We start from the raw sequence: 24,291 nt of genomic DNA, 5'->3' as shown, positions 1-24,291 counted from the left end.
GTGGAGGTGGAGCTTGTTAGCCTAAATCCAGAGCCTGTACTTGTCACCACTTCTTTATACCAACATAAGGAGTGCCTAAATAATATCCAAGGTTTATTTTCAGTGCCCATTTTAGAAAATGAGAAAGTAACAACCTCCTTAAATTTGCAGTAAGCGACACATTTTTTTTTTTTTTAAATGTTTTTTTTTGTCATTGTAGTAAATATATCTATCACATAACTTTTGCCAATTCAGCTTTTTACAGGTGTACAACTTCTTGACAGTACTTACAATAATCAGCTGTACAACCCTACCCTTTATCAGTGTGATATTTCCATCACCACTAACTCCCTTCTTTCCCCTTTCCTCCCGTCCCTGCTAACCACGAGTAAACTTTGGTCTCTTTTTATATAAGTGAGATCATCAGTATTTGTCTTTTTGTGATTGACTTATTTCACCTGGCATAATGTCTTCCAGCATCATCTATACTGCCTCATTTCTCCTGCTGAGTATTCCATTGTATGCATACCACATTTTATCTGTTCATCTATTGATGGGCATTTAGGTTGTTTACACTTTTTGGCTATTGTGAATAGTGCTGCAGTGAGCACTGGTGTACAAGTCTCTGAATCTCTGCTTTCAAGTCTCTTGGGTATATACCAATGAATGAAATTGCTGGGTCATATGGTAATTCTGTTTTCAGTTTTTTGAGGAACTGCCACACTGTTTTCCACAATGGCTGTGCCATTTTTGCATTCCCACCAGCAATAGATAAGGGTTCCAATTTCCCCCACATTCTTGCCAACATCTGTTATTTTCTGTTTTTGCTTTTGTTTTTTTATCTTAGCTATCCTAGTGGGTGTGAAATGGTAACTCATTGTGGTTTTGATTTGCATCTCTCTGGTGGCTAATGACATTGAACATCTTTTCATGTGTTTGGTGGCCATTTGAATGTCATCTTTGGTGAAATGCTATTCAAGTCTTTTGCCCATTTTATGATTGGGTTATTTGTCTTGTTATTTTAAAGTCCCTATTGATTCATATTTATTGAATTTACAGTTTTGAATCATTGTGTTCCTGTTACTTATCCAGCACTAATCAGGTAATTATATGGACAAGGTCACTGTCCACAAAAAGCTTATAAGCTCACTTATGGGGTAGAACATACCCTTCAGTAAATAGACAATCTGAATTCTGAGTAGTACAAAACTTGTCTTTCTAGCATTATTGAAAAAGAAAAGATTCTATGCAGCAATTTCTTCTACATCATTGATGCCAGCACTTTTAAGAGCCAAACTCTGATACCATTTTTAACAAGAAAAAGATATTTTAAGCTAGCTTACTCTTCTCTGCCTCATGAGAGATTTTTTTTAAGGAAAGTAGTATTTGTTGAAGAACTACTAACTGCTAGGGTGCTTTATATATATTGTCTCAATTCCTCACAAAGGTAAGTTCTTTTCTTTGTTTACTTTTAGCACACAAATAGTGTAATTAAATTCAGGATTCAAACCCAAATCTGTCCAGTTTCAAAGTTAAAATAACTTTTTTTTTTTGATAACTTGGTAATTAAGAGCATCAAAAATCGTTCTTCTCTGTAGTGCAGTTTGGCTATAGAATTATGTAAGACAATTTGCCCTCTATACTAGACAGCCACAGATTGCTGTGTTTTGATGGTTCTTCCTTTTCTTCCCATTGCTGTTAAACCGTATTTTCACCTCTCATTGTTGTCACTATATTATGTCACCAGATTGTACAGACGAGATTGTACACGCATACAATTGTACATACATATAGATTATACGCGCAATTAGGCCATTAGGCCATGTGTGTTTAGTTTTTCCAGAATAAAATTCAAGGTCTCTGTCACAGCACTGCTACTCAGACACTGTTTCACTTTGTTCAGGTTTACATTTGTGTTCTGGGCAATAGTTTGACGTCTGGCTTCCTGTTAAATGAGGGGTTACTGTCACTGGTTAAGGGGAGCTCTAGGGGCCTGAAAGCCTTGAGCATCTAATTTCTGTGGGGAGAGATTCAGGCATGAAGGATAATCTGACCCATTTGTTGCTGTTAGGTGCCATCAAGTCGGTTCCGACTCATAGCGACCCTATGTACAACAGAACGAAACGCTGCCCGGTCCTGCGCCATCCTCACAATCGTTGTTATGCTTGAGCCCATTGTCGCAGCCACTGTGTCAATCCATCTTGTTGAGGTTCTTCCTTTTTTGCACTGACCTTCTGCTTTACCAAGCATGATGTCCTTCTCCAGGGACTTGTGCCTCCTGATAGCATGTCCAAAGTATGTGAGATGAAGTCTCAACATCCTTGCTTTTAAGGAGCGTTTTGACTGTACTTCTTCCAAGGCAAATTTGTTTATTTTTCTGACAGTCCGTGGTGTATTCAGTATTCACTACTATATTTTTATAGATCTTCTGTGTTAATCCTATCTGTACAAAGATTTTCCAGGCATCTTCTTTACCTCAAAGAAGTCAGAAAAGGAAAGGGCCTTCTGCCGACAAATCCTATTTCTGCAACTTTTTAGCAAGGTGATTTTAAGCAAGTTTCCTAACTTCTCTAAGTCTGTTTTCTTCATTCATAAAATGAAAATAATAAGAATACATTGTTAACTCATGCAGTTCTGGTAAAGCTTAAGAGAGAGAATTATGTCAAATGCTGAATACTGTGCCTGGCACATAATAAGTGTTCAATAAATCATAGCTATAACAATTATTTTTACTTATAATAAGTGGCACAAGGTCCATTATAGCAAGGGGTCTATTATGCGTTAGAGCCTGTGATGGTTAAGGTTGTGTGTCAACTTGGCTGGGCCATGATTCTCAGTGGTTTGGCAGTTATGATGTAATTTGGCAGTTATGTAATAATGTAATCACGTCCATGATGAGAACTGACATAATGTAATCACATCTGTGATGAGATCTGCTGTGAGCAGTCAGTCAGTTGAAGGGGAGTTTTTTTGGGGGTGTGGCCTGCATCCAATATATGTGGACTTTCTGTCAAAGCTCGCTGGCTTTTGCTCTGCTCTGGATCCTGCATTTAGCTCATCTTCATCTGACCTCCCCTTCTTGAGACTTGAGTCAGCAGCCTGCCATCTTGCCTGCAGATCTTGGGTACTTCAGCCCCTACAGATACGTGAGTCAAGAGAAGCCTCCAGCCTGACACCTGACCCACGAACTTCGGACTTTCCAGCCTCTACAAATGCGTGAGCCATTTCCTTAATATAAATTCCTCTCTTTGCCTCTCTCTCTCTCTCTCTCTCTACATATATATACTTATATATGTAGAGAGAGAGAGAGAATCATATATATATATATATATATATATGCTTCCCTGGTTTTGCTTCTCTAGAAAACCCAGCCTAAGTCAGTGCCCTAGTAATTCTTATCCAAGTTCTTCTCTTAACTGAAGTATTTCAACTCTTCCTCCCCTACTAGGTCTCTGCTGCTAGCACATGGCCCAGCTGAAGAAGCATCATCATGCTGAAATCACCCTGTCCTCATGTACTTGGGGTCAAAGAACCAGTTCTTTCTGCTTTCTTCATCTCTTCCTGCTGTAAATATGCACCAACAACATTACAGCACATTTACCCAAGCCTGCTGTTCTTTATGGAGTAGGTGCACATTTTCATGTGGGGAACTCTGAAAATATTGTACAGAATACATTCTTCACATAGGAACTAAAGATGAAAGCATTAAGCCTCTGAACATTGTGGTTATCACTGACCCTAGAGATGCTATGTAAGGTGTGAAGATTTTAGAATATTAGTCTGAGTTGAAGTTCATGCTGATTTTTTACTTGTGGAAATGTCTTGTCTCTGAGAAAGCATGTTGTCACAGATACCATAAGTAATTTGAATTTAGATGAAAACAGCGTCTGGAATTCTGGAAAACTAGCCAAGGGGCATATTAGTCAGATATTTGACAGTTTTTCCTAGAAATCTATAAATTGTGTTCTTAAAATAAAAACAAAGAAAAAAATATGGCTAGATTGTTTGCCTAAGTAACTCCATTGCTCACGTGGTTACATGTGTATTTTACCAGCTTTGTTGTTGTTAGGTGCTGTTGAGTCCCTTCCGACTCACAGTGACCCTATGTACAACAAAACGAAACACTGCCCCATCCTGCGCCATCCTCACAATCGTTGCTGTGTTTGAGCCCATTGTTGCAGCCACTGTGCCAGTCAATCTCTTCAAGGGTTTTTCTCTTTTTTGCTGACCCTCTACCTTTCCAAGCATGATGTCCTTCTCCAGGGACTTGTCACTCCTGATAACTTGTCCAAAGTACGTGAGATGAAGTCTTGCCATCCTCTCTTCCAAGGAGCATTCTGGCTGTACTTCTTCCAAGACAGATTTGTTCATTCTTCTGGCAGTCCATGGCAGTCTTCCTCAACACCGTAATTCAAAGGCATCAATTCTTCTTCTGTCTTCCTTATTCATTGTCCAGCTTTCGCATGCATATGAGGCGATTGAAAACACCATGGCTTGGGTCAGGTGCACCTTAGACCTCAAAGTGACGTCTGTGCTTTTCAACACTTGAAAGAGATCTTTTGCAGCAGATTTCCCCAGTGCAATACATTGTTTGATTTCTTGATTGCTGCTTCCATGGGCATTGACTGTGGATCCAAGTAAAATGAAATCCTTGACAACTTCAGTATTTTCTCCATTTATCATGATGTTGCTTACAGGCGAGTTGTGAGGATTTTTGTTTTCTTTATGTTAAGGTATAACCCTGTAGTCTTTTATCTTCATCAGTAAGTGCTTCAAGTCCTCTTCACTTTCAGCAAGCAAGTTTGGGTCATCTGCATATCACAGGTTGTTAATAAGTGTTCTTCCAATCCTGATGCCTCATTTTTCTTCATATAGTCCAGCTTCTCAGATTATTTCCTCAGCATACTGATTGAACAACTATAGTGAAAGGATACAACCCTGATGCACACCTTTCCTGATTTTAAACCTTGTCCTGTTCAAATGACTGCCTCTTGGTGTAAGTACAGTTTCCTCGTGAACACAATTAAGTGTTCTGGAATTCCCATCTTCTCAATATTATCCACAGTTTGTTATGATCCACACAGTCAAATGCCTTTGCATAGTCAATAAAACACAAGTAAACATCTTTCTGATATTCTCTGCTTTCAGCCAAGATCCATCTGACATCAGCAATGATATCCCTCATTCCATGTCTTCTTCGAAATCCAGCTTGAATTTCTAGCCATTCCCTGTCAATGTACTCCTGCAACCATTTTTTAATTATCTTCAGCAAAATTGTACTTGTGTGTGATATTAATGATATTGTTTGGTACTTTCCACATTCTGTTGGATCACCTTTCTTTGGAATGGGCACAAATATGGATTTCTTCCAGTCAGTTGGCCAGGTAGCTGTCTTTCAAATTTCTTAGTATGGACAAGTGAGCGCTTCCAGCATTGCATCCGTTTGTTGAAACATCGCAATTGGTATTCTGTCAATTCCTGATGCCTTGTTTTTCACCAATGCTTTCAGTGCAGCTTGGACTTCTTCCTTCAGTACCACTGGTTCTTGATCATATGCTGCCTCCTGAAACGGTTGAACGTTGACCAATTCTTTTTGGTACAGTGCCTCTGTGTATTCCTTCCATCTTCTTTTGATGCTTCCTACGTCATTCAGTATTTTGCCCATAGAATCCTTCAGTATTGCAGCTTGAAGCTTGAATTTTTTCTTCAGTTCTTTCAGCTTGAGAAATGCCCAGCATGTTCTTCCCTTTTGGTTTTCTAATTCCAGATCTTTGCACATTTCATTATAATACTTTACTTTTTCTTAACGAGCCACCTTTTGAAATCTTCTGTTCAGCTCTCTTACTTCATCATTTCTTCAGTTTGCTTTAGCTCCTCTACTTTCAGCAAGTTTTAGAGTCTCTTCTGACATCCATTTTGGTCTTTTCTTTCTTTCCTGTCTTTTTAATGGCCTTTTACCAGCTTTATCACACTATAATTGGCTCTTCTGTTGAATAACTTCCCGGGAAGCTTAAAATAATTTAAATAGTTGATATAAGCCTTATGAGTAAACAGACATCCTTATTGAAAGCTCAGTATTTAAAGCTGGTTAATTTTCATTTTAACTTTTTTTTCCTGAGAGTTTTCTTGGGAATCTAACTGTATTTGTTAGGAAGTCCATGAAAGAGTGGTACTGTGTGCTTAATGGCTGAGCCCATTAAAATACTTTGAGAAAGAAACCAAATGATAGGATACTGTTCAAAGTCATGCATTTTAATATGCTTTTTTTTAAAAGAAAAATCTTGTTCTATGTGTACTGTGAAAGCTCATTATAAAAGATAATTAAGCTACTTAACTCAAAGTATATCCTAATCTTCTAAAATATTTAATTAAGAAGGCAGTCCAGAAAATTTAGGTTAATATAGCCTATTGCTATGAGAAGATGTTCACTCTTCGTTTTCAAGGTTTTAAATCTTATTTCTATTAATAATAAAGTACAAAATGAACTAAATGCAAACTCTTATTAGTAAAATTTGAGAAAGATAGGACTTTCTGGGTTCCAGTTCATTAAAACCTAGTTGTGAGCTCTGGTTGAGTGCCTTTATTATAAAATACTGATTTGAATGTGGTACCAGAGGCTCTTTCTTTGAAAAAAGTTTGTGTATAAGATAAACTAGTAGGCATTTTAGATTTTATACTATTAGTTATGCTTTTGAATAAATTACACTTGCTTCTGAAATGAAAATGCATATTCATAAATATACTTTGGATTTCCATCAAGTGTTTTTTAAAAAAGGCAATTTTATCCAGAAGTTGCTCCAGTTTGATGGATCAGGAAAAATCGAATATAGGAAGTAAGCACTAGAATTTGTTTGCGAAAACATGAAGACCCTTTTACAGACTCACTCCAGCCTCCCTTCCCAGCCTGATCTCCTCCAGCCACTTCCCTCCCAACCCACACAATCTAAACTCTAGCCACACAGGCTGAGGTCATTTTCTGAACACACCTTACTTCTGAGCCTTTGTTTATCCTCGTCCCTCTGCTTACAATGCCTTCTCCTCTGTTTAGCAAACTCCTACACATCCTTCAAGGTCCAGCCATCTCCTCCCGGTGGTTTGTGTAACCTCTTGGTCGGAATTAATTGCATAGGTTCCCACAGCACCCTGTTTTACCTATGTCATTGCCCTTGTCACACTTTACTCAGACTGTCTGGGGGAAGAGAACGTGCCTTGTTCATCTCTGAGTCTCTTCTAAAAGCCAGCCTGAAGCCCGGTTTATAGAATAGTTACTTAGTAAATACTGGTTTACTGAATTGGATTTTCTCATCTCTGTAGCCTCTTCTATTCTTCCATTAAGCAAAAAGCCACAGAAATAATCAGTTACAAGTCTTATGGGGATTTTTTTTTAAATAGAAGCTTTTCATTTCCCTGTCTGGGGAGACAGCTAGTATTAAGTCTTCCCACACAGCTAATATCCCGAACTATCAATGCTGTTTTCTCCAGGAAACCATTTTGTGCCTCACTGGTTTACCGAAAATGTAACAACGTTGTGTAAGTCAGACTCTCAGCTTGAATGCCATTAAAAAGTAATGAAGGGAAAAGTTACATAAAAGGTTCAAGTCATTATAGTAAATGCATTTCAAAGATCACTTTAGTGGTGAATTATTTTATGAGCTTTGAGGATTTAGATTTAAGTTTCATTTGCCTTTTTCTTTCTTTTGATAAAAATTGAAAGCAAGTTTTTGTTTTGTTTTGTTTTAATATAAGTGGTTCTCAAATTACCACCATAAGGTTGCTTATAAAAATGGCAGATTCCTGGTCTTCAAAACCAAAACCAACTCCAGTCTCTCCATTGCCGTCGAGTCGATGCCGACACCGTTGGCAAATTCTGAGTCAGTAGGTCTGAAGTTGGACCTAGGAATCTGAATCGTAGGAAGCAGCCAGGCAATTCTGGTGCAAATAGTCGTAAGACTACACTTGGAGAAACACAGATACTGTGAGGAAAGTGGGAAGGTGATATAATGGAAATGGAGGTGTCATATGCTCAAAATATTTACTAAGCACATATTACATAAGCCAGGCCTTGGGCTGGCTTTCAGAAGAGACACAGATGAGCAGGGCAAGGTGTGTGTATGCAAGAATTCTAGAAAGCATACACCCAGGCAGCAGTGTGTATGGGAGAATTCTAGGAAATTGAGAAAGGTTATTTGGTCAAAGTACTCTGGCATTCATAAGTTATCAGAGCAGGTTGTCAGGTGTGTTCAGGTCTAATTTCAAGTGTTCTGGGCTTAGACATACATTTCTTGATCTCATGCTGAACAAGGAAAGAAATACGCTTTTACGCTGGCCAAAGAAGTTGGACAGGGCATTCCTAGTGCTTCCTTGCTCTGAGAAAATATTTGCATTTAGAGATTCAGCTGATGTAGCTCAGAACTGGGGTGAATGGCTCACAGTGTTTTTGCTGTAAAGCTAAACAAAACTCCTTGCCACAAGCAGACCTTGACTCATGGCGACCCCATGTGTTACGGTGTAGAACTGCTCCGTAGGGTTTTCTTGGCTGTAATCTTTTATCTTTTTTTTTTTTTAATTGTGCTTTAGGTGAAAGTTTACAGAGCAAATTAGTTTATCATTAAACAATTCATACACAAATCATTTTGTGACATTGTTTGCCACCCCAGTAATGTGTCAGCACTCTGCCCTTTTCCACCCTGGGTTCCCTGTTTCCAATTTGTCCAGTTTTGCTGTCCCTTCCTGCCTTCTCTTCTTTGCTTTTGGGCTAGTGTGCCCGTTTTGTCTCATATACACGACGGAACTATGCTGCATGGTCCTCACATGTGCTATTGTTTGCCCTATAGACCTGTCTAATCTTTGGCTGAAGGGTGAACCTCGAGAGTGACTTCAGTACCGAGTTAAAAGGGTATGCAGGGGCCATACTCTGGAGGTTTCTCCAGTCTCTGTCAGACCAGCAAGTCTGGTCTCTTGTGTGTGTGTGTGTGAATTTGAATTTTGTTCTACATTTTTCTCCAGCTCTGTCCGGGGCCCTCTATTGTGATCCCTGTCAGAGCAGTCAGTGGAGGTAGCACCATCTAGTTGTTCTGGGCTCAATCTGGTGGAGGCTGTGATACTTATGGTCCATTAGTCCTTTAGACCAATCTTTCCCTTGTGTCTTTGGTTTTCTTCATTCTCCTTTGCTCCAGCTGGGATGGAACCAGTAGATGTATCTTAGGTGGCCACTCACAGGCTTTTAAGACCCCAGACGCTTCTCACCACAGTTGGATATAAAACATTTTCTTTATAGATTGTGATGCCAATTGAGCTAGATGTCCCCCAAGACCATGGTCCCCAGCCTTCAGCCCAGTAACTTGGTCCCTCAGGGAGTTTGTATGTGTATGTGATGCTTCTATGACTTTGCCTTGGTCAAGTTGTGCTGACTTCCCCGGTTATTATGTACTGTCTTTTGGCTGTAATCTTTATGAAAGTAGATCACTAGGCCTTTCTTCCATGGGACCAAAATGTTTTTGCTGTAAGTACTCATGAAGTGTATTTCCAGTTAAACGTATGAAAGGTTTTAAACCTTGATTATCTGGTACCCTCAATGGGGAACCCAGAAATAAGTACTCTAAGAGACAAATGTTTGCCTAGGATTGTCAAATTACAGCTTAACTATAGTAGTCTTTATCATTGATACCCTAAAAGTTCACAGAGAGTCAGTAGTTCCACATTTCACTGTGACAGTGAGTTAGAAATTGCACTTTTTTTTAACCAGCATATAATTATAATGCTCTATTATATGTGGTTTTGTATTTGCCTTTGATTTTCCAGTAGACTGTGAGTGTCTTATGGACAAAAAAAAAAAAAAAATTATCTTGAAGTTGTTATTCCATGGCACCTAATAGAAACATGAAATGGGTATCCAAAATATACTTACAGATTGCTTAAAATGAACTAGAAGTTCGAAGTGGTTTTGATTCCGAAATCAGAGGATATTTGGAAACGTCTAAAATGTGAAAGCCCCTAATGGGCAGTAATAGTAATGTTACTGAGAACAGATGAGAACTAGCTCAGAAGAATATGCTGCTGAAACATTCTCTGATTCAATTGTATGTGTTTGCAGAAAAGCATAATGTTACACAGCCAGAGAGTTATGCAACTACACATTTTGTGTTTTGCTTTTATAATAAAGAGGTGAACTGCAAAAAATCAAGCCAATTGCAAGGAGTTTTTCAAGAAAGCAAACCTACGGTATGTCTTCATATGCAGCCTGATGTGTAGAACAATCTATATCTATGGCATATTTTGAGAACAGGTCATATCATTACCCCCAAATCCTTAAGAAAATGTTAAATTATGTTTGGTATCTTCAATTTGCTAAGGCGCGGAAGAAGGTAATATATATTTTAAAATATCATAAAGAGTTGAAGCAAAAATTTTGATGCTTTAAAGAAGAAGATATCAGTTGTCCAAAAAATTCTATCATTTTGAGTAAAATATGTTACCTTTCTTCCATTGTCATTGTTTTTAGGTGCTGTCGAGTCAGTTCCGACTCATAGCAACCCTACGTACAACAGAATGAAACACTGCCCGGTCCTGTGCCACTCTCACAATCATTGCTATGTTTGAGCCATTGTTGCAGCCACTGTGTCAATCCATCTCTTTGAGGGTCTTCCTCTTTTTCGATGACCATCTACTTTACCAGCATGATGTCCTTCCCCTGGGGCTGGTCCCTCTGATAACATGTCCAAAGTATGTGAGACAAAGTCTCATCATCTCACTTCCAAGGAGCACTCTGGCTGTACTTCTTCCAAGACAGATTTGTTCATTCTTCTGGCAGTCCATGATATATTCAATATTCTTCACCAACACCATAATCCAAAGGTGTCAATTCTTCTTTGGTCTACCCTATTCATTGTCCAGCTTTCCCATGCATATGAGGCAATTGAAAATACCATGGCTTGGGTCAGGCACACCTTAGTCCTCAAAGTGACATCTTTGCTTGTCAACACTTTAAGGAGGTCTTCTGCCTCAGATTTGCCCAATGCAATACGTCGTTTGATTTCTTGACTGCTGCCACCATGGACGTTGATTGTGGATCCAAGTAAAATGAAATCCTTGACAACTTCAATCTTTTCTCCGTTTATTATGATGTTGCTTATTGGTCCAGTTGTGAGGATTTTTGTTTTCTTCATGTTGAGGTTTAATCAATACTGCAGGCTGTGCTCTTTGATCTTCATCAGTAAGTGCTTCAAGTTCTCTTCACTTTCAGCAAGCAAGGTTGTGTCATCTGCACATCACTGGTTGTCAATGAGTCTTCCTCCAATCCTGATGCTGTGTTCTTCTTCGTATAGTCCAGCTTCTCAGATTATTTGCTCAGCATACAGATATAATAAGTATGGTGAAAGGATACAACCCTGACACACACCTTCTCTGATTTTCAACCATGCAGGCACCCCATGTTCTGTTCAAACAACTGCCTCTTAGTCGATGTACAGGTTCTGCATGAGCACAATTAAGGGTTCTGGAATTCCCACTCTTTGCAGTGTCATCCATAATTTGTTATGATGCACACAGTCAAATGCCCTTGCATAATCAATAAAACCGTAAAAAACAAACCTGTTGCTGTTGATTCCGACTCATAGCAACCCTATATGACAGGGTAGAACTGCCCTATAGGGTTTCCAAAGAGCTGCTGGTGGATTTGAACTGCTAACCTTTTGGTTAGCAGCCGATCTCTTAACCCCTGTGCCACCAGGGCTCCATAATCAACAAAACACAGGTAAACTTCTTTCTGGTATTCTCTGCTTTCAGCCAAGATCCATCTGACATCAGCAGTGATATCTCTCCTTCCACGTCCATTTCTGAATACTGCCTGAATTTCTGGCAGCTCCCCGTCAATGTACTACTGCAACCATTTTTTAATTATCTTCAGCAAAATTTTACTTGTGTGTAATACTAGCGATATTTTCTAATAATTTCTGCATTCTGTTGGATCACCTCTCTTTGGAATGAGCACAAACGTGAATCTCTTCCAGTCAGTTGGCCAGGTAGCTGTCTTCCAGACTTCTTGGCATAGATGAATGAGTGCTTCCAGCATTGCATCCATTTGTTGAAACATCTCAGTTGGTATTCTGTCAATTCCTGGAACTTTGTTTTTTGCCAATGCCTTCAGTGCAACTTAGACTTCTTCTTTCAATACCATCTGTTCTTGATCATATGCTACCTCCTGAAATGGCTGAACGTCAACCAGTTCTTTTTGGTACAGTGACTCTGTGTATTCCTTCCATTTGCTTTTGATGCTTTCTTCATCATTCAATATTTTGCCCATAGAATCCTTCAGTATTGCAACTTGAGGCTTGAATTTTTTCTTCAGTTCTTTCAGCTTGAGAAATGCCGAGCGTGTTCTTGCCTTTTGGTTTTCTAACTCCAGGTCCTTGCACATCTCGTTATAATACTTTGTCTTCTCGAGCTGCCCTTTGAAACCTTCTGTTCAGCTCTTTTACTTCATCATTTCTTCAGTTTGCTTTAGCTACTCTACATTCAAGAGCAAGTTTCAGAATCTGTTCTGACATACATTTTGGTCTTTTCTTTCTTTCCTGTCTTGTTAATGACCTTTTGCTTTCTTCATGTATGATGTCCTTGATGTCCTTCCACAACCTGTCTGATCTTAGGTCATTAGCGTTCAATGTATCAAATCTATTCTTGAGATGGTCTCTAAATTCAGGTGGGGTATACTCAAGGTCGCACTTTGGCTCTCATGGACTTGTATTAATTTTTTTCAGCTTCAACTTGAACTTGCATATGGAGCAATGGATGGTCTGTTCGAAGTCAGTCCATGGCCTTGTTCTGACTGATGATATTGAGCTTCTCTGTCATTTTTTTCCACAGATGTAGTCGATTTGATTCCTGTGTATTCTATCTGGCGAGGGCCACATATATAGTCACTGTTTATGTTGTTGAAAAAGGTATTTGCAATACATAAGTCATTGGTCTTGCAAAATTCTATCATGCAATCTCCAAAGTCATTTCTTCCGTTAGTTTATCCTAATTCACATATGTGAGCAATTTTTTTAATCACTCCCTTCCTTTACCAGTTCTTGGGTATACCTGTTGCTGTCAAGTCAGTTCTGACTCATATGAGCACAAATTATCTCTTTATATAAGTCATTTTATTTAACACAAGATAAATATACTTATTTATAATAGATTTATAAACTTATAATAGACTTATTATTATCTTTTTTCTTCAATATTTATTCAACAAATACTGTTGAGCATCCTTTAGAAGAAAGACATTATGCTTGGCACCTGAGGGAATATAAAGACATATAGAGGAAGGAATGGACATTTATTGAGTACCTACCAAAAGGGTTAATGCGCTCGGCTGCTAACCGAGAGATTGGAGGTTCTAGTCTACCCAGAAGCACCTCGGAAGATAAGCCTGACAATCTACTTCTAAAAAATCAGTCATTGAAAACCCTATGGTGCACAGTTCTAGTCTGACACACATGGGGTTGCCATGAGTCAAAATTGACTCGACAGCAACTGGTTTTTACTACATACAAGCCATTTTGTTTGCTTGTATTAAATAAGTACATAAAAGAAAATTCCTATAATAATACTTGTGAACAGATACACAGCAAATGTGAATTCTCCCTTATCCTTCCCCTCCTTTACATGGTAATCTCATAATCTAATCTTTGCAATAATTTATGAGATGGTTATTATTAATCCTTAGTTTACAAGATTAGAAAATTGAGGCTTAGAGAAATTAAATTGACCAAAGTTGTCCAGCTAGTAAGTAGTGACACAGAGATACGAACCAGGGTTTGTCTGTTTCCCAAAGTCCACATGCTTTTTCCGTGATACAACAGGAGCCTAAAGGCAGTAATTATATATATTTCTAAGGCTGGTTTACCAATGCAAGCAACTTTGGGAGCTTGTCAGAACTATCACAATATCCCTTGAGTATGACTCCCTCGCAAACTCCTTTTTTTTTTTTTTGGATCGTCTGTTCTACAAGCCCAGGGGAGAATAGACTAAGTCTGCCACCTTGAGGCAACCTTGCTGACAGAAGGGCATGGGGAGCCCGAGGACCATTATACTCAAGGACACATGGATGGCATGTCCTTGAGAATGTCATAGAAGCACAACTGCTGTCCCCTGCCAAGCTTTGTGTGCCAGAACTCCCTCTGTGCCAGGAGGTCTGGAATGGGGAGAGGTGTTTCCTCCCGCAGCCTGCAGAAGAGGAAGAATCTGTACCACCCTAACATAAGAAGAGCAGGTCTTCACATTGGTAGAAACGAAAACAGGAAGAGGGAGACATTGTCCTCTTATATAATTTTCTCCCCACCCGCCCCCCTAAAAAAGGTATATATTTTGCATTTGAAATCCATTTGGGTACGAATCACAAAGATAATTTCTATTCATCATCTGTTTTTGAATAAAGAAAAGTCGCTCAGAAGTTCTGCTGGCATGTAAATTAAAGGTATGGAGGTATCTCATTGAAATTCTAAGGATGTGCTGATCCTACCCTAGGGTTTCTCTCATCAAAAGATTTCTCTTGTAGTGCTGGTGTTGACTTATTAATAAAGATCATGCTTTTATTTGATTATTTATCTAATCAAGATTCACCTCAGCTTAAGCTCATTAAATCTGCTGCTAATAAGTGACACTGGAAGTGTACTTGATGGTGGAATTATATCCAGGTGAGAAAGAAAAGGTGTTCAAGCATTAATGGTCAGAAACAGAGACAGAGTGCCCTGTAAGCCTGCTCTACCCCCTTGGGTGGAGCATGGGAACTGCCAATCAAACAGAAATGGCACGTATTTAAACAGGCACATATTTAAAAGGTCAGTTTTGTAGTAAGAGGTAAACATTATAATTAAATACACTTGGTAACAGAGCAACACAAATGACAAGGACTCTACTTATTCCAAAATTCAAGAGATAATACCCATTCTTTATCTGCATTATGTTGAGGAGATTTTCTAATAAGCTTTTCTGTAAAACTGAGTTAGATTCAGAATTTTGGTTGCTTGACATACCCCAGCCTGACTTCCCGTGACTTTCGTTTAACCTGTTTGCTTCCACTTGCTGGTTGTAATACAAGCCAGCCTAATAATCTCTCTCCCAGGTCTTGCAGAAACAGATAACTAAATCATTTTATTCTTACCTTAACTGATGGATGGTTGCTGGATTCAACTGCTTTAAGGCCTCTGCTGCACAAATAGGAAATTCCACTTATTGTTGGGCTAAGAAACCTCTGGCTACCACACTGCCACGTTGAAAGAGGGCCCATATAGAACAGAACTCAAATTCACGTAAAAAGACAAGACCTAATGGTCTGATAGAGACTGGAGGAACCTTTGAAACTCTGGCCCCAGGATGCTCTGTTAACCCAGAACCGAAACCATTCCCAAAGCCCACTCTTCCAACAAAGATTAGACAGGACTAGAGAACAAAAAATAATACACGTGAGGAACGTGCTTCTTAGTTTAATCAGTTACATGAAGCCAAATGGGCAGCTCCTGTCCAAAATCAGGATGAGAAGGCAGGAAGGGACAGGAACTGGTCGAATGGACACAGGGAACCTGGAATGGAAAAAGGAAGTGTGCTGTCACATTGTGGGGATTGCAACTAATGTCACAAAACAATATGTCTATAAATTGTTGTAGGAGAAATTAGCTTGAACTGTAAACTTTCACCTAAAGCACAACAAAAAAACAAAATAAAATAAGGGGGGCCCATAAACAGCAGGGCTGTGCAGTCACCGAGGCCAGCATGTCCCCTACTTGGAAACACTGCAGCTCAGACTTGGCGCTGTAATGGGCTAAATTATTTATCCAGTCGGGTAAGAAAGAAAGCAGCTCAAAGCTTCCTGAGTTTATAGCCTCAGTTCCTGGATTCATATGGAGACAGGAAATAAGCAAGCCTCCATCAGCAAAAAGAAAAAAAAAAAGACATTTACTCCAAAGTCCTCTTCTGCCTGGCATAAGCCCCAACCATGAATTAATTACTTATTGTGCGGCAGGCACTGTGAAATAGAAAAAGATGTGTAAAAAGTGGCCTTTGCCCTCAGTGAGCTTACAGTAGTACATCCCTAACTTGGACAGACAGAGAAAGCATAGGAAAATTAAATTTCTCATTCATCCATTCCAAAGATACAATATGTCAGGCACTGTGCTGGGTACTGGGGATACAGTAGCGAAGACTACAGTCTTGTGAGCAAGGTAGGAAACCAGGCAGTGACTAAAATACAATCTGACTAGTGCAAGGATGGGTAAAGGGTGTTAAGTAATAGTGAAAAAAGAAATACCATGAGACAGCGTGTAATTAATTTCCGAGTAAATGAGACATAAGGTAAGTGCCATGAGATAAAGCAGTTCATAGTTTGGGTTTTAATACTGCTGTAAACAACACATCCAAACACCAGTGCAATGACTCTTCTAGGATCTCTCTGCATGCAAGAGAGCTGGATTAGCCTGAGGCCAGCACTTCCAAGTCTTTTTGGTTGGTCATGCAGCTCAAGAAACAGGTTTAGATGGAATTTTTCTAGATGAAATTCAGTCATTGATGAAACGTGTGTCTGTAAGTACTGGAGTGTCTCTTCTTCCTGGGAATTCACCTCAGTCTCAGGACCATCCTTCAGGTCAGGAAATATGGCCCTGACCTTGAAGACATTTCACTGTGGGACTTGGGAGGAGAGAACAAAAAAGATCACCTACAAACTGGTGTTTCTTATTACAGTGGATTACAGTTTCCTACACAATTACTTTTCCCATGGAGGGTTGTACTTAAAGTCATAATTATGTAAATGTTATTTCTGTTACTTGCTATAGTCTCTGGACTTCTGAATCTAATTTTCTCTCTCTCTTAAGATACCTGTCATAATGTCCTCTATTCTATTTATTTGTACACATGGTGCCTTCCACCCCATTAACTTCTTGAGGGTAGGAAATAGGCCTTATTCATATTTCCAAACTTAGCACATTGCCTTGTGTGTAACAGACACACAATATCTGTTAAATGAATGTATCATCCAAAAATGGAGGATGCATTGGGCATTTCGGTTTGGGCCTTCCTTTGACCCCAAACCTGAATTTACACATATACACACACACACACACACAAAGTGGCCCTTCCCTAATTGTGAAAGATGTATGCAACTTAGGAAGAGATGGAAGGACAGCAAAATCATTCCTAATGATCCACAGGGAGGCAGATGTCAGAGTTGGGTTCACCTGCTCATTCTGTGAACCTGTGTTGGAAATTGTAGAATACATTGCCTGCAGTGGAATCAGTCTCATGCACAAGCACAAGCAGAGGGGACACTGAGCAAAAATCACATCAAACTTTTCTATGGAGCACAGAATAGACATCATGATTACTTAGAAATATCTAATTCGAGCAAGAAAAATCAAAAACTCATAAACATGTGATACAAACCATGGCAGGGAAGGGGTTCGATCCACAATAGAGTCATGATTCTTGGTCATCTCATTTCTGTGTATCGTTCTCTGTAGGTGGGATTGGCTGTGAAGGTCGGGACAGGGGCCAGGTTCGAAAATGCCTTGATGCTGTGGAGATCTACAACCCTGATGGGGATTTTTGGAGAGACGGCCCACCCATGCCAAGTCCCCTCCTCTCCCTCCGAACCAATTCTACTAATGCAGGAGCAGTGGATGGGAAACTGTATATCTGCGGGGGATTCCATGGAGCAGGTACTGATCCAGGTTAAATGTTTTGTAACCTTCTTTGGGGTTGATTTTTACCTCTCTTAACCCAATCACCAATGAATAATCCTGAGAGCAGTGTGTGCATTGGAAAAGCATGTTCTTCAGAATTCGGAGTCTTGAACAACATACCAAACCTCTCTGAACTTTGGTTTCCAACAACTAGAAAATGGAGCTGCTACCTCTACAGGCTGATGTAGGAATTAAATGCCATCTAATTCGTAATGCATCTGGCACATAGTAGACACTCAATAAATACGAGTTGACTATGAAGAGAAAAGATATGATACAGGAAAGATTTGTGCCTGATTGTCGGACTACAGAAGGAGAGATTTAAAAATGTGAAGAACAGGTGGTAGTGGATGTAATGACCAGAAGCATTGGATTTTTGTCCTTATGAGCAACAAAAATTCTGCCCTTCTAGAAAACTCTCTTATTCTTACCTCCACTACTGCCACCTGAAATAAATTGCCTGAAAGCATTTCTAAAATAATGCCTACCTAATGCATATATTAGGGAGCCCTGGTGGCGTAGTGGTTAAACGTTTGACTACTAACCAAAGGTTGGCAGTTTGAATCCACCAGCAGCTCTTTGGAAACCCTACGGGGCAGTTCTACTCTGTCCTATAGGGTCGCTATGAGTCGGAATCAACTCAATGGCGATGGTTTTTTTTTGTTTGTTTGTTTGTTTTTTAATGCATAGATTATTACTGAGCTTAGTTTCCAAATTTCTGATTGTACCATCATTGCATTCTACAGTACGGATTCATCATTTTTAATGTAACAGGGAGATTCCAAAATATGCAGAAATCTAGCAAACAAGGGTCTCCAAAGTTTGATTAGTTGTATCAGTAAATAAGACAGAATGCAGTTATATTAAAAATCACTGAATGTTTAATTCTAACCTCACTAGGAGGAGCACTATGCCAGCACATACCCTGGAAAAATATGCCTCAAGAATATTTCTATTTTGGAAGAGTGCCCAAATAAATAGATTAAAATAAAGCTGACACTGCAGCAAAGCAGAACCTTTTACAAACCGACCTTCATTTTATAAGCTCATAATTCTATGTAAATTAAAAATAGAGTTTTCATTACAAATTACAAGAGACTTAGGAAATATATGGGTAGACCTTGCTTGTTTTTTTTTATTTTTTTGTGGTGAAATATATATAACAAAACATTTGCCATTTCAGCTATTTTTATGTGTACAGTTCAGTGAGCTTTTGGGTTCTTGATTCAAACAAATCTTCTGTAAAAAGACATTTTTTCCTGATATTTGGGAAATTTGAATATGGACTGGGGTATTAGATGTTATTACGGAATTGTTAGCTTTGTTAGGGATAATAATGGCATGGTAGTTTTATATAGGCAAGAAAGGAAAAATTTACAAAAGTCCTTGACAACTAGAGATTATTCAGAAGTATTTATGGATGAAAATGATATATCTGAAATCTGCATTACTGTACTCAGCAAATTTTCTTTTGAAAGTGGAGGGGGAAAGCGAAAATAGATTTTAAAAGATCAGTAAAATGTTGATAATTATTAAAGCTGAATGGTGGGTACGTGGGGCTTTATTTTGTGACTTTTGTGTGTGCTTGAAGATTTCCATATTAAAAAGCTTCAGATTTTTTCTCTGTTTGCTCTTCAGAGAACTTTCCAAAGAAGTCTTTAAAAAACTGTCTTAATGTCTTTTACATTAAACATCACATGCCATGCTTGCATGAACGTAGTAATCTATCCTAGTAGCAAGAAACCTGGGCTAGTAAGTTTCTCTCAATAAAGAGACCTAATAAGTCAGGAGGGAGATTCAAGGTGCTAGGCCCACTTATTCACCAGGGCTCTCCTCTAGCTATGATCACCTGTCCTCCCCTCCATCCTCTGGCCTTTGGCTTTCTCTTAACCAGAAAAGAAGGGCAGAGAATACAGAACTTCCAGAGATAGGGGTGGTACTTAGTGTCTGAAGATCTAGAAGACATTCTGTTTTGTCTTGTTTCTTTATCTTATCTTTCTTTGTATTATATTGAGTTAGAGAATTGATATCCTCCATTTTTCACACATGTCTAAACTCATATCATAAGTCAGCCTGTCTTCTCAATACTATAATGCGCTGATACTGCTTTCAGCCAGAAGGAAAGGGATTTATTTTATGAGCTCTCAAAGTCCATTTTAATTATTTGGTTCTAAGATAGTAAATTGTCTTGGATTAGCTGAACAAATTGTCACTGGGATTTTATGTGAAATAGAACAATTATATAATAGCATGCCTATTGTGAACTAGAGATCTCACTCACCGTCAGATCTAAAAACAAACACTGAATTTTCTCTCCGTGTGTGACACAGACCTACTTGTCCCATTTATTTATTCAGAAAACCACAGTCAAGAAGTTAATCTTTTTTAGCTATTTAGCTAATTCAATAAAAATGTATCAAAACATACTATGTACAGGCATTTGGGGTACAATCTTAAGATGTTCAACATTGGATGGGAAAGGCAAATACATAAACATGTATTAAATACAGTAATTTGTTTTTGGTTAAAATAGTAGATTGAGCACTTCTATTTTCCCTTGAACTCCATTAAAATGACCACAGTCAGATAAAGAGAAGAGGAAAGAAAACAACAGCAACAAAATTTTGGAAGCCAGAAAGTAGACGAATGAATAGTAGATAACCAGATCTGAGAAAGTTCAATCTTAAACTGGCAACAGGAAAAGGAAAAGGGGAGGAAAAACACCTGACTTGTACCAGAGAACCCCAGATAGGCTCAGGAATTGGCAAAAAAAAGGTAACTCTGGAAGAGGGAATGAAAGTGATCCTGAAAACATGAAGATTGGTTGAAAGGCAGACCTCTCAATTGCTTGCCTACTCTCAATAGTCAGATAAAGTCCCTCCCCAACCCAGACAAAGACAGAGGTTGAAGGCTGGAGTCTAGTATAAAAATCAGAGGGATTAAATAAAAGTTTGCATACTGAATATTGAAATTCCCAACTTTCTTCACTCCCTGACTCCCAGAATGTTGGCAGCAATACTTTCAAGGCAGGAGACTGGAAGATTCTTCTTTGGGGATCTGACCAGCCCAAAATAGGGCACAGCCAGATCATGCTATAGAGGACTACACAGAAAAATCTCTCCTACATGCATTGAGCTTCCATGGCATACCACTCTTAAAGATAAGCAAACAGTTAAGAATCATTTGAGGAAAGCATGTGTATTAAAGACAGGAATCTAAAACAAATGAAGAAAAGCAAGCTGCAGGAAACAGAGAATATGGCAGGAGAAGAAATATTCTCAGAGAGATAAGAGAAAATATTGCATTAATGGAACAGGAAAAGGATATTTAAAAAAGCTTGGAAATTTTAAAAAAAAGATAGCAGAAATTAAGTACACAAGAGAAAATGTGGAGGGTATAATGAGGAAAATTCTCAGAGAGTAGAGCTAAAAGCGATTACATGGGAAATAAGAAAGAAATTAAGCCCAAGAAGTCCAACATATGAATAATAAGAGGTCCAATAAAAGAAAACAGAGAAAATGAAGGGTAATAAATCATCCATGAAGGAAATCAAGAAATTTTTCCAGAACTTAAGTCACCAGATTTAAAGGATACACTAAGTAACCAGCACAATGGATGAAAATAAACCCAAACTAAAACACGTCATTGTGACATTACAGAACACTTGGGAAACAGAAGATCCTAAAAGATTCTAGAGAGAAAAAAAAGTTTCATACAAAGGGTCAAGAACCAGAAAGGCAACAGACTTCTGAACCACAACATTGAATGCTGAAAGAAAATGAAGTAAATGCCTTCAAAAATTCTATGGGAAAATTATGTTCCACCTAGACTTCTATACTCGCCGAACTATTAAGTGTGGCACAGGCAGTGTCTCAAAAAATGTATTTCCTTTAAGCCCTTTTATCAGCATATGCTTCACCAAAGTGAAGGCATAAATCAAGAAAGAGTAGACATGGGATATAGGAAACAGGATTCAACACAGTAGAGAGAAAAGAGAATCGCTGGGAGATGCTGAAGGGATATCCAAGAATGACAGGTGCACAGCAGACCTAAGGAACAGTCAGCATCGAATGGAGTTGGTCAGAAGGCTCCAGGGGAGATGTATTCAGGAAGAAAGAAACTGATCAAATATTAATGTTTTGAAGGAAGATTTAGACATTTAGACACTTAGAGAAGAGCAATGAAAACCAACAAAAATAAAACAGTTAACTCCAGAGAAAATAATAAGCTGTGCAGGAAAGGAAAAGTATACCATATGACTCATCTGTGAATAGCATTTACAGAGTCATAATAATGTAAATATTGAGCTAGCCAAAACTGTTGTTGTTAGTTGCTGGCAAGTTGATCCCGACTCATGAGGACCCCATGTGTGTAGAGTAGAACTGCTCCATAGGGTTTTCAAGGCTGTGACCTTTCAAAAGTAGACCACCAGTCCTGTCTTCCAAGGTACCTCGGGGTAGGTTCAAACCACCAATCTTTCAGCTCATAGTTGAGCACTTAACCATTTGTTCCACTTGGGACTAACCAAAACTATGCTTTAACTATGCTGGAAAGATGATGTCTTAGTTACCTAGTGCTCTATAACAAAAAATATCACAAGTTGGCGGCTTTAAAGAACAGGAATTCATTGTCTCACAGTTTTGGAGAATAGAGGTCTAAATCAGGTCATTGACTTTATGGGAGGATTGTTCTTTGTTAGTAGCCAACCCTAGAAGTTCCTTGGCATTCCTTCACATTCCTTGCCATCTGTCTTGCCCCTGTGTGTATCTGGGTGTCTATTCTACTCTTTGTATAATATATCACTTAGAAGTGATTAGATTTAGGACCCACCCTACTCTGGTATGACCTCATTAACATAACAAGAGAAAATCCCTATTTTCAAACAGGGTCATATTTACAGGTACAGGAGTTAGAACTTCAGTTTGTATTTTGGGTGGACACAATTCAATCCATAACATATGGGGAAACAAAGTAGGTAGATATGGTGGGTACGTGAAAGAAAGCTAAATCTACATTTTCCACAGTAGGAAGTTAATGCCCTTCAACTCAGGAAGTGGCAGTAAAATAAAACTGTAGTTTATAGATATAGTGGTCAGTTCCAGAAGAATCAGCCATAGTTGAAAAGGAGTAATAAATAGGAACCCATGAATCCTGGGGTCCTATTTACTACTCTTCTCGGTGTTCCTTCACATTCCTTGACAACCGAATGTGGAGATTATCAAAGAATATCATTAATATCACACACAAGTAAAATTTTGTTGAAGATCATTCAAAAGTGGTTGCAGCAGTACATCAACAGGGAACTGCCAGAAGTTCAAGCTGGATTCAGAAGAGGACATATTGTTATTTTTGTTAGGTGCCGTCAAGTCAGTTCTGACTCATAGTGACTCTAGGCACCACAGAATGAAACACTGCCTGGTCCTGCGCCATGCTCACAATCATTATGCTTGAGCCCATTGTTGCAGCTACTGTGTCAATCCATCTCATTGAGTGTCTTCCTCTTTTTCGCTGACCCTGTACTTTACCAAGGATGATGTCCTTTTCCAGGGACTGATCCCTCCTGACAACATGTCCAAAGTATGTAAGACGTAGTCTCGCCATCCTTCCTTCTAAGGAGCATTCTGGTTGTACTTCTTCCAAGACAGATTTGTTCATTCTTTTGGCAGTCCATGGTAAATCCAATATTCTTTGCCAACACCACAATTCAAAGGCGTCAATTCTTCGGTCTTCCTTATGCATTGCCCAGCTTTTGCATGCATATGATGCGATTGAGAATACCATGGCTTGGGTCGGGGCACCTTAGTCCTCAAAGTGACATCTTTGCTTTTCAACACTTTAAAGAGGTCTTTTGCAGCAGATTTGCCCAATGCAGTATATCTTTTTATTTCCTAGCTGCTGCTTCCATGGGTATTGATTGTGAATCCAAGTAAAATGAAATCCCTGACAACTTCAATTTTTTCTCCGTTTATCATGATGTTGCTTATTGGTCCAGTTCTGAGGGTTTTTGTTTTCTTTTTTATTTTGAAGAGGACATGGGGCCAGGGATATCATTGCTGATGTCAGATGGATCCTGGCTGAAAGCAGAGAACACCAGGAAGATGTTTACTTGTGTTTTATTGACTATGCAAAGGCATTTGACTGTATGGATCATAACAAATTATGGATAACATTGCAAAGAATGAGAATTCCAGAACACTTAGTTGTGCTCATGAGGAACCTGTACATAGACCAAGAGACAGTAGTTTGAAAGAACAAGGGGATACTGTATGTTTTAAAATTAGGAAAGGTGTGTGTCAGGGTTGTGTCCTTTCACCAAACTTATTATATCTGTATGCTGAGCAAATAATCTGAGAAGCTGGACTGTATGAAGAAGAACACAGCATCAGGACTGGAGGAAAACTCATTAACAACCTGTGATATGCAGATCACACAACCTTGTTTGCTGAAAGTGAAGAGAACTTCAAGCACTTACTGGTGAAGATTAAAGACCACAGCCTTCAGTATGGATTAAACCTCAACATAAAGAAAACAAAAAATCCTCACAACTGGACCAATAAGCAACATCATGATAAACAGAGAAAAGATTAAAGTT

General features: G+C 38.8%; 1 protein-coding gene across 1 annotated transcript in view; it reads left to right on the top strand.

Annotated features, from left to right (window-relative positions):
- Positions 1-24,291, top strand: part of KBTBD12 (kelch repeat and BTB domain containing 12) — a 65,155-nt gene that overhangs the window by 33,814 nt on the left and 7,050 nt on the right. Inside the window, exon 4 of the mRNA XM_004368400.1 lies at positions 17,478-17,675. Coding sequence (XP_004368457.1) covers positions 17,478-17,675 — 198 coding nt within the window. The remainder of the gene's footprint in view (positions 1-17,477; positions 17,676-24,291) is intronic.

Source organism: Trichechus manatus, unplaced genomic scaffold (genome assembly GCF_000243295.1).
Source record: "Trichechus manatus latirostris isolate Lorelei unplaced genomic scaffold, TriManLat1.0 scaffold00001, whole genome shotgun sequence".
In the NCBI taxonomy this organism is placed as follows: domain Eukaryota; kingdom Metazoa; phylum Chordata; class Mammalia; order Sirenia; family Trichechidae; genus Trichechus; species Trichechus manatus.
Note: the sequence above shows the minus strand (reverse complement) of the source record. Positions and strands in the feature narration are given on the sequence as shown.